At 48.7% G+C, this 16,370-nt stretch overlaps 1 protein-coding gene across 6 annotated transcripts in view; it reads left to right on the top strand.

The window, feature by feature from the left end:
• Window positions 1-16,370, top strand: part of CACNA2D4 (calcium voltage-gated channel auxiliary subunit alpha2delta 4) — a 1,002,329-nt gene that overhangs the window by 845,886 nt on the left and 140,073 nt on the right. For all 6 annotated transcript variants that reach the window (XM_085652199.1, XM_085652201.1, XM_085652202.1 and 3 more), the window contains 2 exons: window positions 2,863-2,907; window positions 4,396-4,458. In XM_085652199.1, coding sequence (XP_085508325.1) covers window positions 2,863-2,907; window positions 4,396-4,458 — 108 coding nt within the window. The remainder of the gene's footprint in view (window positions 1-2,862; window positions 2,908-4,395; window positions 4,459-16,370) is intronic.

Genomic DNA, 16,370 nt, shown 5'->3' on the forward strand with positions numbered 1-16,370 from the left:
TCGGAGCCAACGCATCGCTGCAAACCCGCATCACCTCCCCTGCATCCTGCAATGTCCCCGGGGGTCAATGGCTCAACAACTGTGCACCGCCTCTGAGAACCGACGCCTCACTTGCTTCAGTGATGCCTCACCTCCATTGTTCAACGCACCGTCTCTGAGCACCGACACACCACTGACCTGCATAGCAGTAATGAACCAAAGTTGCACATGCCTACACGACGTCTCACCTCCCCAGCAGATTGCACCGTCTTCGGTTCTCAACATTTTCAAGGTACTGTACTAGGGTCAGTGCAACTCCGTAGCCGGCCCGCGGTTCATCACATTTATCCCGAACTTGTGGATTCGACTTTATCAAGGACATTGAGACTAGCCGCAGTCGGAGCTATTATGTTTTCTAAGCGCTACAATACTTTTAATATTGAAAAATGTATATCTTGACTTGTGTATGTTGAATTTTTGTCATGTTGGTCTTGTGCTACTCAAATACATATTGGCTATTTTTCTAAAGTGGTGTGGAGTACTTTTGTGGTTGTTTTCACTGTGTTACTTTGTTGGGCAACTTAATTACCTTGACTAGGATTGTGGGTCCCTACTTGAACAGGGGCATACCCCTGCCAACTAGTAGAGACCCTATTTCAAATAAATAAATAAATAAATATATATATATATATATATACCACCAGCACTTTGCAGTGGATGGTCCTGTGTGTGTGTGTGTGTGTGTGTGTGTGTATATATATATATACATATATATATATGTGGGACCAAGGCCGCTGTGTTGGCTGAAACGCGCTGTGGCTTATGTGAAATAAAGAAGACTTTTTGAAAGACCCGCAATTGAAGTCGGCTCTGTTTGTTGCAGTAACAGTGCAAAACGTTACGGTGATACATATATCATATATATATATACGTATATATATATATATATATATATTCACTTAAAAAACCATAGGTTTCACACATGTTATAGTTAGCTGGACATTTCCCTCGTAAAAAACCAATGAAATTCCCCCTTTATAGTTAGTGCAGGCAACTATAACTCACGCGACCGCAATCCTCTGCTGATGACGTCAGATATTACATCACTGTATTTAGACACCTATTTACCCATGTCTTCTTCCATTAATCTTTAGCTATACATATATTACAAATATTTATTTTTCAGAAAGACACATATTTAATCAGTGATGTAATATCTGACGTCATCAGCAGAGGATTGCGGTCGCGTGAGTTATAGTTGCCTGCACTAACTATAACGGGGGAATTTCATTGGTTTTTTACGAGGGAAATGTCCAGCTAACTATAACATGTGTGAAACCTATGGTTTTTTAAGTGAATTTGCAAGGTTTTTTAAAGGCTAATTCCTAACTATAACGTGTGTGAAACCTATGGTTTTTTAAGTGAATTTGTACGTTTTTTGAAATGCTAAGTTATGTATTTATTAATATTTTTATTTTTCAGGTTCTTCACCGTGCGCGCACCGTGCGCGTGCTGTGGGCGCTCGGTGCGCTTTGCGCACCGAGCGCCCACGATGCGTTGTGCGTGCCGTGCGCGCACAGTGCGCGCACCCCGCGCTTTTTTGAAAAAAAATACGTTTTTTTCATACTTGGGGTCCTTCAGTGACCCCCTGACAAAGGCTAGGTGGTCAGGAACTGACCACCCGGCCCCCTTTTCACATTCTCCACCTTTGTTTTTCACTGCCTCAGACTGCGAGAGACAAAATGGCGGCCGACACTTCCTGATTTCGACCGACTGGAATGTTTACTGTCATGTAACCACCAGTCAGAATTACGGTCGCGCACGGCAGCGTGCGCGTACGGTATGCTTACCGTACGCGCACGGTGCGCGCTTATAGATATATATGTACTTTTAACTGAAATTTTCTCAGGAACTACTGAACAGATTGACTCCAGATATTCAAAAGGCACATCCCTGACCTGAGGACATTCTCTTTGCCAAATTTCAAATAATTCTGTTCAGCCGTTCGTACTGTACCTTGGACTAAAGGTCCCTATAGAAAAATGCATAGGGAAAACGCATTTTGGGACCCCCCTTTTTTCTCGGCCCCCGCTTGACTAATCACCCCGAGACTTTCAGGGTAGGAGCGGAGCGCCCCACCTATTTTGAAAAATTCGCGAGGATTCGTCAACCGGCACCAAAGTTATTCAAAATAGAATTTTCAGATTTCCTATGGAAACACGGTCCTAACTATAACTATCTACTGGCGACCGCCAGTAGATAATATATTTACACATATACATAGCCCAGCAGCACTTTGCAGTGGATGGTCCTGTGTGTGTGTGTGTGTGTGTGTAGATATACGGGACCAGCCGCTGCACAATGCTGCTGGGCTGCTCGCTGTCTTTTTTGTGTTTTGTGCAACTTGATTCCACTTTTTTAATAGTTTAAATCCCCGATCTAACATGACCATCTGCCAGGTTAGATCAAGGAATTAAAAAAGGAGGCCAGCATCACAACGCATGCGTTCACATGCTACATGAGCATGCATGCACATCTAGGGGCCATCTTGGAATGAGTTTTCTTTAAAACACATTTCAAAACTGCCAGCCTTGCAGATTCCTCATATTGATGGCTGTACATGCATGCAACAGGAAAAAACATTGGCAAAGCTAATAGCTCGGCCTTTTAGCACCAAGGCTTAAAGACGTTGCCTATACGTGTCAACTTTCCTGTGGACACCCTTAAACCAGTGCTGACTCTATCCTTTCTCACAACGAGATAGCGAGGGCCCTCTGTAACCGCAATGCTTATCCATGGAAATATGTACAGTGCTTGCTTTACTAAGACAGGTCTATGATTGGGCCTGTCCTCATCAGTGCTTTGCACTTCTCTTTCTTTCAGTGCAGCGGTGTGGATGGAGCTTGTCCATTGAGCTGCGAGGAAGAGGTAAGATCAGTCGCGAAACCCTTGTGCATAAAGCAGGTTTACAAAGAAAAGGGAAAAGCGTAGGGGGGCATATTATCAAGGACGGCGTTAAAATTATCGCCGGTTTAGCAGCAGAAAACTGCCGCTAAAGCGGCGATAATGATCTTGATAATATGCCCTGGAGAATTCCCATAGAAGCCCATATTCACACCAGAACATGGGCTTCTTTTGGAATTCTCAAGGGCATATTATCAAGTCCAGTTTCCTGCCGCTAAAGCGGGGATAATTTTTAACGCGGTCCTTGATAATATGCCCCATGGCTGGTGACGTAATAAAAGAAGCCAAGAAGTGGATGTCAAAGGAAGAATGTGGATCAGGAACACGAGGAGTCTGCTCAGGGAGGTCATGGGTATGGGAGACACCAGAGAGGGGAGGGACATGTGCAGGAAGGTTAGAAAAAAACACAGAAAGTGGCCGCCACATAGCAGGGGTGTTACAGAGAGTGCTGGCCATGAATCAGGGCCGCCAAGGGGTGGAGCAGGTACAGCGGAAGGAGACAGGTGCGCGGGGGGCACTATAACTGGATGGCAACTAGTTAATACGGGATAGGAACTCCTTTCTAAGCAACTGCTCTCCACTCACTTACTATTGACTATCAGTCATCCCCATCCTATAAATCCCTTCATGACGTGGCATCCTCCCGCTACTAGCGGCTGGTGGAGTTAATGCACCAGAGGTAAAGTCCTTCAACAACTCCTTGTTTGTAGCAGGGATTACCCACTTACATCCGGTGGGGCTCACACACAACAGACGATCTGCAGCCAGGAGAGTTAATCCTCACTTTGCTACTTACACCTGGTCATTTTATTCTTCCACCTTTTCAGCTGGTTGGGAAGTGTCTAGGCACTATATAAAATACAACTAGCATGAGCACATGACCGCTGGTTGAAATAATTGATCCTTTGTCCATGGTTTTTATCCATCTTTGATCTGGCGCACCCAATGATGAAGTCTGTTAAACTGTATTCATGTGTTGCAGCTTGCACACTGTTATATATGTTTTCGAGATGGACACCTTTGTCATGTAATATAGTGTGCTTTAATAAAAAAATGCAATGCAGTTTGTGGGAGAAACAAAAATGGCCGCTGGCCCCTCCAGCAAACCTGTCGGAAGCCTTTGGAGGATGTTTAATGGGATCCGGTATCGGAGTTCTCTAAGAGTTGACCAGAGGGTCCCGGAGGCAGGAATTGCGCTGGCTGGCGCCACAGAGAGGAGTGTGAGTGTTGGCCATATGCCAGGGTACCACTCACTGACTGCCTTGGGCACCAAAAGCAGTGACGCTACCTTGACCCCTAAAAAAACTACAGTAGTCCATTCAATAGGCAGGTGGGAGGCAAAAATGTCACGTGGCTGGGGGGGGGGGTTAAAATTCTAACCTCATTTCTGAGGAGGGGTCGAGCTATATAAAAGATCTTCTAACATGTCCTCTTTATATATTCTATCTCCAGGGCCTGAACTGTTACCTCATCGACAATAATGGATTCATCCTCATTTCCAAAGACAAGAAAAAGGTGAGCAAAGCTGAGAAAACAGGGACAGGAGGCGGTTATGAGAGCATGGGTGGAAAAAAGAGCCAGTGAACCGGTAACTTGGTGCTTCCTCTGCACAGGACCTGAGAGTCCATCCCTCACCAACCCACTTGAAGTTTCATCTTTTTAAGATAGATGACTCATTACTGTTGAGTTGTGTGATTTTAACGACTGTTATTTACAGCACGGCAAAATAGGTGCTAGCAAACATTACTGTTATTAATATTGTATCATTGAAGGAAGGAAGAGGGACCCAGGCAGAAATATAAGGAAGCAAGAGATGACAGGGTGAAATGCCTTCTTTCTTGTAGGTCACCGGGAATAGACAGGTCGACGTCTGGTATCCCTGTCCAATGGCAATCAATCCCGGATTTGTAGATGTTTTTATTTGCATTTGGTTTTCGTAGAGATAATGGTCACCCGCAGCACGCTTGACATTGGGATTCCTCTACTTGAGCTGTTCTTTCAACAGACCAATGGCTTAGGTCAGGTTCCACCAGGAGGATCTTGGTTCTCCTCCACAATAAGTTCTGCAATATGTTCTTCGGAGTTACTAAGACCTACTGGGATCACTTGTTCTTCGTTCCTCAGGGTTGGTCAACAGAGATGGAAGCCGCCTAAAGATTGCAGTGCTCATATGTGCAGGGCGAGTGCACAGCTGAAACTGAACAGATCACCTTATTATGTGCCCGGAAACATTACGCAGTATTGAATTTGTAAATTAATCTACACCATCGAGTCTTCGTACAAGTAGTACAAAGAGAGTGGGTTTGAGTCAGGCCAGTTTCGCGATTGGCTTTTATGGGTTATCCATTGACTTGGATGGGCTGCCTGTCAATGACATGGCATAATGCGGGTGGTTGCAAGGTCTCATTTGTGTTACCTTTCATGATGGTGGTTAAGTTGTCTAACTGTTGGACTGCAGAAATCAGAGTCAATGTGAATTCTCAGATGCGTTTACTGCCTCGACGCCATTTTAATTGCTGGTTTATGGCTTTTTGGTTCAGGTGTATTTCCTGTTTGATACCAGAAATCAACCTGCTAATTCACTAATCACCGTTTCAAGTTCATTTCTTTTACTTTTTTGTAATAAATTGTTGTTGGATTTACACCATTTGTGTTCACAAAGTAAAGATATGCGTGCACATAACCTTACTTACAACAGAACCAAAAATACTGACCCATTGTCCAAATTATCTATGTTGCAATATTTTGCTCTCTTACTTTTACGTTCAAAGCTTACAATACAAACTTCATCTTCTGTCTCCTTTTCATAAAAATCTTCTTTCAGGGTACAAGTTAACTCTTCTAATGCATGAAGGGGGTCCTTCTCCCAGCAGACATGTTTTTGGAGCTCAATTGCTTCTTTCTATTTTTTGAAATATGTCTTTATTGTATTTTTCATAACTGAACATTCTGTAAGCAAATAACTGTTACTGTTCTGGCAGAGGACACATCCCGGCCAGCACTTGGACACAAATACATAGATCAAAATGCATTCAGTAGCCCAGCTCTTCATCTACGCAGTGGTGTCTAAGTGCAGCAATGGGAATGCCCAACTGGGACCCAGCTCACAATGGGAATCGGTGAGTGCATCTTGGCTTATCAAACACAACTCAACATTAACATGGCTGTAACTCTGACCGAGGGAGTGACTCCCCTATGTGAAGAGGATCTTCATTCAGCAGTATGAGTACCTAAGAGGGGGCAGGGGAGGCAGGGCACACAAATGGGTCAATCGAAGCTGGGTGCCTATTTCCGACCTACGGAGGGCCCGGGTTGTCAGGATCACCCAATTTGTTCCTCAGTTTAGCCACATATGTGTCCCACAGAGTGGCAGCTGCAGCACCCCCCTCCCTACCTCTGTAGATCTTGGGACATAGCATCAGCTTCCGCCACCGCCCACTTCTGTACTGTTCTTATCCATATCAACCCCAGGGGCGGCTCGACTGCCTTGCAGGCCATCGCTATCTGGCGTTAAAAGAGTATATCATGTCTAGGTCTACATACTTCATGTCGTGTCTTGTGCGTTTGGTTCTCCTTGTGACTCCAAGAAGGCACAACAAGGGGTCAGTGGCCAACCGGACATCAATCACTTCCCACACAGCCTCCACCACTCTCACCTACACCTACCATATGGAGAATTGTTGTATCCGGATGCCTGCACTGCTGGCCCTCCAGGGACGAACGTGGAAACATCATGTGCTTCAAGCGGGCATTACGGGAGACATGCTTTATACACTCAAGCGCCATCTCCCTTTGTTGAAAGGTCCACTCCTAGGCAACCCTCCCATTTGAGCTTACGGTGATTAACTTTTATCCTTAGCCAACAGTGCGTCATATAACATTGTGATTGCCTGTCTCCCCGCTCCCATGGGTAAGGACGCGTCGGAGTCCCTCATGTTATGTTATGTTATAATGCATTTGTAGCGTGCGCGGATACTCAAGAGTGTCCCGGCGTGGGAGGCCAATGTGAAAGCAGAAAATCTGAGATTAAATAAGCTTAATTAAAAAGTATGGTCTTTAGCTGCTTCTTGAACAGTTTGGTGTCATGAATGTTCCGTAGTTCCAAAGGAAGGGAATTCCAAGCTTCCGCTGCTTTAACGGATAAAGAACTGCCCCCAATCGAGTGAGGCAAAAACGCGGGACCACTGCCAGCCACTGCCCAGCAGAGCGCAGACATCTGCGAGGGACATAGAAGGCAAAGCGTCTCCTGAGGTAGATCGGCCCTATACCATGCAGAGCTCTATGAGCCAGCGTGAGGGCTTTGAACTGGACTCGTTGGGCCACAGGGAGCAAGTGAAGATCCCGCAAATGTTGTTTCACACTTGAACTTCTAGGAATTCCCAGCAGAACCCTGGCTGCTGCATTCTGTATTGTTTGCAGTTTTTTTAACTGGTAACCGGGCAAGCCAATGTACAAAGCATTGGCATAGTCAATGCGTGACATAATAAGGGCACGGATCATCATTTCCTTGGCTGGCCTGGGTAGCAGAGGAAGAAACTTTCTGAGCGATCTCAGTGTGCCAAAGCACACCCCAGCAAGATTTTTTATCTGTATGGAGAACCTAAGGTCCTCACCGAACCAGACCCCCAAATTCTTGGCAGGATTGCCAACCGAATTTGGCAGAGGGTACTCTGAGGGCCACAAAGCCTCTCTGAAAAGCAGGGGAAAGGATCCGTACAAGAGGACCTCTGACTTATCCTCGTTGCACTTCAGCTGCGCCAATGCAAGCCATTTGAGAACGGCAGAAAGAAAGTTCTTAGCTTTAGTCGGGGACAAGTCTTTTTCCCTCCAGGTGAAGAGGAGCTGGGTGTCATCTGCATAGGCAATGATCTTAGATCCCAGCTCTTCTGCTAGGTAGATCAAGGTAGTAATGTAAATATTAAAAAGCAGAGGTCTCAGAGTAGAGCCTTGGGGGACTCCTGTGTCCACCCTTCTGGGGACCAAAGAGAATGGTGGCAACGAAACCTGCTGGGTTCGATCCTCTAAGAAGGATTTAAGCCAGTCCCAAGCTGGTCCAGATACGCCAATGCTTGAGAGACGATCAGGTAGTTGATGGTGTGGCACTGTATCGAAGGCGGCAGAGAACTCCAAAATCAGAGCCGCTCTGCCGCCTGCATCCAGGCAGTCCCTTATTGCCTCCGACATTTCAACGAGAGCAGTCTCTGTGCTATAGGTCGCCCTGAATCCAGATTTAGCAGGATGGAGGGTGCCAGAAGACTCAACAAAGGTGGCTAGCTGTCTAAAGACTGCTTTCTCGCACACCTTTGCTACAGCTGGAAGAAGAGAGATTGGTCGGTAGCTGGCAAGTATAGCAGGATCTAAGGAGGGCTTTTTCAGTAACGGTAATAGTTTCGCCTGCTTCCATTCCGGTGAAACAGTGGCGGTCAGGAGGGACAGATTAATGATGGTATTCACCTCTAGATTAACTACCTCCGCAGCCCCCACTAGCAGCCTAGCCTGGCACGGATCGGTTGGAGAGCCTTACTTCAAAGGTTTAAGAATGGTCAATGAGTTTAGCGGGGCAATGGGATCAAACTCCAACAGCGAGGAAGCTGACGGGGTAGAGACTGAGACATTCGAGATAAGAGACTCTGCCCACCCAATAGAACTAGTCCCTAAGCTGTCCTGGATCGCCTGGGTTTTATCGATAAAAAAGCATGATAACTTTTCACACCATTCCACAGAAGCAGGAAGGACAGTGCGCTCGGCTATAGGCGTTAGAAAACTCTGGACGATGGCAAACATTTTGTTAGAGTTGTTTTTAGACAAAGCAATGCGTTCCGCATAAGAACTGCTTTTAGCCTCCCTGATAGCAGCATAGTAGTCTCTCTGAGCCTTCCTTAGTGCTATTTTTGCCAGGGGGCAATATACCTGTCTCCAGCTACGTCCAAGTTTTTTACATAGCTGTTTTAGTTCCTTAAGCTTGCTGGAGTACCAGGGTTTAGAAGGGGCATTTCTTGCTCGCCTGTTGGAAAGGGGCGGGGATAGAGATTCAATAGCCTGGGAAATCCAATTAGTGAGGCTCTCTAATGCTCCATCTAGATCAGTAACAGCAGTAGGACGTGTGTCTGACAGAGCCCTGCAAAAAGCAGAGGTATCTATCCTTTGCGAAGGTCTGCCATGAGGAGAACCCTTAGAGAAGAAAGGCGTCACAATGGTCCAAGAGAACTGGATCAGAAAATGATCTGACCAAGACACTTGAAGTGGTTCCCTGATGGATAAAGGAAAATAGGAACAGACCAGGTCTAGAATGTGCCCCCCACTGTGGGACGGAGAGCTAACCCATTGGGTAAGTTGCCCCAAATTAAGAAAGTCATTCAATTCCTTGGTGTCACTAGCCTCCGCGCAATCCAGATGGATATCAAAATCACCCAGAAGTAAAAAGTTTGAAAAGCGTAGAGCCCTAGGGACAATTACCTCATCAAGAGCTTTCAAGAAGACTCCCGTGGGGCCAGGGGGTCTGTACACCAGTGTACCCCCCAGTGTAAAATGCGGAGACATGATAATAGAGAAATCAAGTGCCTCCCCATCACCAATACCTAGCGTTTCCTCGCGGATAAATACCACCGCTATACCTCCAAACCCCCTACCCGTTTTACGGTCTGCCCTCAGTATTTTATATCCCCTAGGGATGGCCAACTCGACCGCAGGGGCAGAAACCTCATTAAGCCACGTCTCAGTAACAAATAATAAATCAAACTGCTCATCAGAGAGAAGCTCAAATATGTCTGGGACATGCTTGACTAGTGAGCGGGAATTAATTAACGCCGCTCGTATGCAGTCCCCTTTCAAGGTTGTTGTGCTGGGAACAGCCGGAGGATTAGGATCTTCCAACTTAGTGCAAAAACTAAAATTGCAGTCATCACACCTCCTGGTCAAATGGTTTGACACCACCCAATGGCGTTCGCACTTACCCTTAGAAAAATCTAGGGCTAACAATTCATCCCGGCTGAAGACCCTGCGGCCGCCATGTGTCCCCATCTGGAAACGGGCAGCGTGGCTGGTGCTGGCCGCTTCTGGGGCGCTGACAGGTGCAGATGGGCTTGCCTTTGGTGAGCCCGCTGCGCGCGTCTGCTCGGGCATGCGCTTTAAGTAGGGTCTTCCCAACTAGACTAGCACCGGGGACAGGAAGTGCGTCCAAGACACTGCCCTCCACTCAATCAGCACTAATTGCCGCGGCAGACCAGGGCAGGTAAAAGCACCACACAAGTAAAAGTCAAAGGTGAGTAGGAGCAATTTAAAAAGAATGTATTTACAACAGTGAAAGATATTTTTAAAAAGCGCTCAGATACGCTGTCACGGTGCACCAACACGGGTCCAGCAGATACTGCCACTATCTATCAGTATTACCAGTTCCTCTTGCCCTACCTCCCCAAGTGTTCGGTACCGCTGTCACAAATGCATTATGCACCAGGAAAAGGCCTGCCACTAAGTCGTGTGTGGACTGCATATCCAGGGAGAGCCATAAAGCCCCTTCAGTGTAAAGATCCCCAACCCAGCTGACCCCAGCCTCCTGCCATGAGGTCAGGTCGTAAATATTCAGCACAGCCCTCACCTTCGGCACACTCCAAATCAGCAGCTGTGGTGCTTATGGCACCTGACCGTGTCGGGTTGAATGTATCTGTACCAACAGAGCTTAGCCATCCGCACCAGCCTACTCAGTCCTCTCAGGGAACCGTCCCTGTCCAGCCAATCTAGTACCCTGGTAGGCCATAGCTCATCCCAGATGACCACACCCTGACATACTATTATTGGCCATCCATCACATTGGCCACTGGAGCTGTGCCGCAACATTATAAAGCTCGATGTCTGGGCCCCCCAGGCCTCCCGCCTCAGGAGCATGGCAATTGACACCCTCCGTCGACTCCCACCCCAAACCAGCTCTGACATCAGACTCCGCAACATCCATAAAGAAGAAACGAGGAGGCACCGTGAAGAGATACAAAAAGCGAGGGAGGACTAACATCTTTGCTATGGTCACCGGGCCCATGAGAGAGAGGGGGACGGGTTTCCAAAAGGTCAGAGACTGGCGAACCACAATCAACACTCTTCCCAAGTTACCATCAAAGAGTGCAGACGTTCGGCCTGTAGCTCCTCTCTGTGTGCCTGTCCCAGTCTCCTCAGAAGGTACAAGAAAGACTTCCCCCAGTTAATCCTCAGGTCTGTCATTTCCCCAAAGCGCTCCAGAAGTTGAGTAGTGACAAAGATATTATATGCCAGTCCGGCCCCACAGCCACACCCCAGTCCAGGCCATGAGCCCTCAAGAGGCAGGCCATGGGCTTCATTGCCCAAGCAAAAATTATGGGGGATGAGGAACAACCCTAACAGTTGGACTGGCCGATTGTGAATTTGCCTGAGATTTGGTGATCTGTTTTTACTCTAGAATATGGGGCCGTGTACAATAATTTGATCCAACCAAGGAACTTGGGACCCATCCACAGGGTCTCCAACACAAGCAACAGGTAGGACCACCCCAGAGTACCAAACGCCTTCTAAGTGTCAGAGGACACTGCACCAGCAAGTCAGTGGCCACCTACAGGACTCCCACTATGTGGCTTAGTCTGCAAGCATTGTAAAAGGTTGCTCTGTGTGGAATAAAGCCATTTTGATCATCAGAGTGTACCAACGTTGGCAGCACAGGCAATAACCTGTTGGCTAGGACCTCACTTAAGATTTTGTAGTCAAATATTAAGCATTGACAATGGGCGGTAGGAGCTCACCTCTAAGGGGGTCCCTACCAGTTTTTGGAAATACAACGAGGAGAGCCTCACGGAGGGAAGCCAGCAGGATTCCCTCTTGGTGCATCTCACTGTCCAGCTCAAGCAACTTGGGAGCAAAAGTCGCACTATACGTGGCATAGTATTCCACAGTGAACCGATCAGTGCTCTTCACCTTGTTGAAGTCCACAGGACGGATAGCTGCCGTCAGCTTCGACAGCTGTAGGGGCTCCACAAGCTCCTGTAATGAAAATGAGCTGGGGGAGGGCGGCCGATCTCACATATGACCGGGCCCAGTCTTGGTCTAGCTCCGGGGCGTGAGGGGGTTTGAGGGGTGAATACAGTGCTTCATAGTAGTCTGTGAATACTGCATTGATATCCGCTTGAGTATTCACTAAGAGACCTCCAACATTGTGAATTGCTCCAATCGTGGTCCTGGGGATCTCAGATTTTAACAACCAGGCCAAGACATGTCCTGGTTTGTCGCCATCGGTGTGTTGCTGGTTGAGGTGTGCTGTGTAGTCCATTTTGTTAAGCCAGTGCAATATCTCTGCATACAGCCTTCGTAGCCTCCACCTTCCAAACCACTTGCCTTTCAGCCACCCGCAGCTGCTCCTCCAGTGTCAACAGGTCATGGAATAGAGATGGACTGGCTCCCCATGTGATCGTAATGTAATGACCCTTCATGACCACCTTCAAAGTGTCGCACACTGTGTCCTTTTCTCTCCACTGATCCCTCATTGTCCTCAAAATAATGTTGCATGTTTGAACCGATGGTCTCACGAAAAGCTGTATACAGGAGATCCACTGGTCGCAATCTTCACGTTGGTATCCGGGTACGTATCCCCCCCATCACCACCAGAACGTAACCACAGTGGATCAGATAGCGTACGCCCTAGGTATTCCGAAATGACCAACTTGGGCCAGAACTCGGTGATCCCAAAAATATAGTCTAGCCAAGTATGAACCTGGTGCCCGGAGCACAGTATGACAATTTGGAGTCCTCCGGGTGACCCAGCTGAAAGCGCCTTATCACCCTTAGGCCCTGTGTCTCCGGGACGGGAGGCAGTGACTGAACCGCCTCCATACTATGAATGCAAATAGAATCCCCCCAGATCCCTGGAGCCTGGGGGTCCTGGAGCAGCGTTAGGGACAGTGCATCAAAGAACTTCCCCTGAACCATACTTAGGGCATAAACCACCACTATTGACAGGGGCATGCCATCCAGCACAACTTCTATCAGCACATACCTCATTTCTGTGGTTATTCACGATGGACAATTCCGGAGCTATTGAAATTAGAACCCCCGTGCCTATTCGGAATATACCGACCCGTAAACCTTGCCACTCCAACTCTTGGTTACCTCCGCCAGCTCTTCCTCTGTGAGGTGGGACTCTTATATGCATGCTATGTGTCGCCATCTGAGAAATGTGTATACCCTATGATGTTGCACCGGCGTTGCCATTCCACTGATATTCCAGTCAATAAGTTAGACGTTACAGCCATTGCAATGTGCAGAGGTCATTAGGTGTGTCTCCCATGTGTACAGTTGTGGGACCTTAACTCCGTCCCTCGCAAACCTCCCAGTGTTGCCCCCTCCCCACATCGAACTCCCACACCCTTGACTTGAACGCAAACGTGCATTGTGCCATAATCCCCCACACAATACGAAACAGTGTCCTTACAGTAGGTCTACTTGGGAGCAGATATGTCACCAGTTAGGTACCTCTGGCCCTGTAGTCAAGCAGGTGCACCCTGGCGTGCTGATCACTGAGCGCTGTCCGGGACCCTTCTTGGAACCTTTCTCCAGGCCAGGGCAATGAGCCCACCGAGACTCAACACCGTAAGGAAAAACTACTGTTCTGTCATCTGCACCTTCCGCAATCCTTCTGGGGAGGCTGGGGGTTTCCTCCTCCGGGGCCTCCACACCGGTAGCCCCACCACCGATTCCTGGTCTGTCTAGGGTGCCAGGACCTCATACATGTTGGAGCCAGGTAGGGAGTTCTCCTCCATTACCTGCGCTTGTCCTTTGGCTGCCAGTTCTGCTGATGGGCGTGCACATGGTCGGTGTGGGCAGTGGCGAGGAGGCCTATTTTTGCTCCAGCTCCCTAGGTCACCTCCCTCTGTGCCAGGCAGATCCTCTAACCCTTTGGACCCCACCCACTTCCAGGCATCCTTCATCGTGTGAAAAAAATGGGAGACCTCCAAGTCCACCACCCAGAGCCTCGCTAGGAAGAGCAGCGCATATGGCAGCCCCAATGTATGGAGCTGTGCCTTGACCGCCCCAAAGATATTGCGTTTCCTCTGGACCTCAGCCGTGTAGTCTGGATAACAGTAGTGGCTGGTGTCAGGGAAAAGTAGTGGGGCAGCGCCAAAAATAAATCAAAAAAACAAATGACAAAAAAAGAACTTACCTGCAGCTCGCCACTCTTCTGCTGTGCACAGGCTGAGGCTCCCAGACTCCCCTACGGCCAATTCAGATGCTGCTTTCATGCTGTTAATATCCATGAGAGCAGCATCCGGATTGAGTGGAGCAGGCTGTTTATTTGCTCCATCGGGGACTTGTAGCCTGCTGAGTTGGAGAGATGTCAGTGCGTATGTCGGTTTGGCCATCCTAAGATGGCTAGCATAACCAACATGCGCACTGACAGCAGTGCCCACCACTCCTCCACCATTTTCCGTATGGCTCTGCCCCCAAGACTTGGCTCCTGACAAAAAATAAAATGATAATAAAACAGTTATTATAATTTTATTTTTCGTTTGCCTCTGCTGGCAGGGATCGACGCTCCTCTGTCATAATGGTGGAGTTGCCGCTGCTGGATAAGCTGTGATGAGGTTTTGTTGCATTTCTAGGGCTCCGTGGCCCAGAACAGTTGCAACAGTCTCTAAGGTTTAACAACGACGCTTTTACCATGCGCAGGGGTGGAGAGGGGCAAGAGAGGGGCAGGAGAGGGAGTGGCCAGCCAGGGATTCTATGAGCCCTTTCAGTAGAGAAGAACTTTGAGATTCGGTTAGCCATGACCGAGAAAAACAACAAGACCTCCAAGAACAGTTCCATGCTGGGGCCCTCTGACTTCTCGGGGAAGCCTAGAAAGCAAACATTGTTGCACTGATAATGCCCCTCTGTGCCTTTAGCTCCTGCACTTCCATCCGTAGAGTTTTGAGATGTTCCTGTATAGTTGCCATGGTGGGACGCATTGATGTCAGAGAGGATTCTGCGCAGTCCAACCTGTTCGTCAGCTTGGCGTGCTTGGCCCGTTGCAGCCCTGTTTCTACTTGGATCGCACCTAACTGGGCCTCCATTGCAGTTTATGAGCCGTGAATGGCCTGTAGGATTTTATCGAACATGTCTGTATGTTTCTCCATTGTAGCCTCTGCTTCTGGAGACGGTCCACCGGCGCTGGAGAAGCCGTCAGCATGTCCATGATAGTCTTTGTGGGTGGTAGTTTGGGTACTTAAGGCTGCACAATGGCCTCGGAATGACAATCCCTGGTGTCACCGCCCATCATCCAGGGGAGGGTAGGGGCTGGAGAAGGCACACACCACCCCATACGTAGCACACACAGGCTCTGTTCCAGGAAGTTACGATCCTACGGCACCTACTGGGTAGAGTACGAGGGTGTCTTAGCTTATCCCACACCATGAGACACTGTCCACGAGAGGGGGCCTAGGCAGGGTTCACCGTCAAACTAAGGTCCCTCTTCCCTCAGACCACCACAGCGCAGGCCTTCCTTGTATCGCGGGTCAAGCCCTCACCAGACATGTCACCATCTAGGGGCCCGCTCATGTGTGTGTACGCCCCAGAGTGCCCACAAATTATAGGTGGAGGCCACCCCCACCAGCCATCGCTGCTACAGTGCCACCTGCTGGTCCCTGCAGCCCTCCGTCTCACCTAGTCACCGGGCCGTGGCCTCAACTTCTATGCTCTTCCCTGTGGGCCCCCATTGCATCTGCGGTCTATCGGAGCCTTAACCCGGGATTCCAGCGGCCAGTAGACGGGATGGGGGGGAGAGCCCTCTCAACTTCCACAGAATATCTCCAGAGCAGGGCCACGTGTCCAATCCAGCTCAATTCTTATATCCAGCGCCCCCTGCAGGCCAGCCGTGTCTTACAGACAATCATCGGGTCTATGCTGCCACCAAATCTTGCCTCCGACTCGGTGTGCAACTGCCATGTCTGCTGGCCGTCACCAGATATTTTCTCCCCAGGTCTCACCTCTAGGTTGTGGCCTTCCACAAAGCCAGCCAAACCGCCCAGCATGTCACCGGCAGGCCTGGGCAGAGTTCGCGGAGCTCTGCGAAGTGACCAAAAACTCTGCCACAATACATGGATTTCCGAAAGCGGCAGAGTGCATCACGTCACGCCCTTCTCCCTGATTTTTAAAGCTGGGTGTTGATTCTGCGCTAAAAATCATCGCAAATGGCACAACGCACAGCACAAGAGGCGCTGCGTTAAGGTAGATGTTCTATTCAAGCGGCAGCTTCCTCAACATGAACGGAAGGTTTCTCAACGCGAGCGGTAGCGACCATCTGCGATTGCCCATGTTGAGAAATCCGGGTGGTTTTCTGGAGTAAGAGTGGGACGTGTTTGCCCAGCCGTGGGTCCCGTGCTCTCCATGCCACTGGTTTCAAGCTAGCCTGGCTGATATGGGGTGATGCCCCGAAACCGGTC

This window comes from Triturus cristatus, chromosome 4_1 (assembly GCF_964204655.1).
Source record: "Triturus cristatus chromosome 4_1, aTriCri1.1, whole genome shotgun sequence".
Lineage (NCBI taxonomy): Eukaryota > Metazoa > Chordata > Amphibia > Caudata > Salamandridae > Triturus > Triturus cristatus.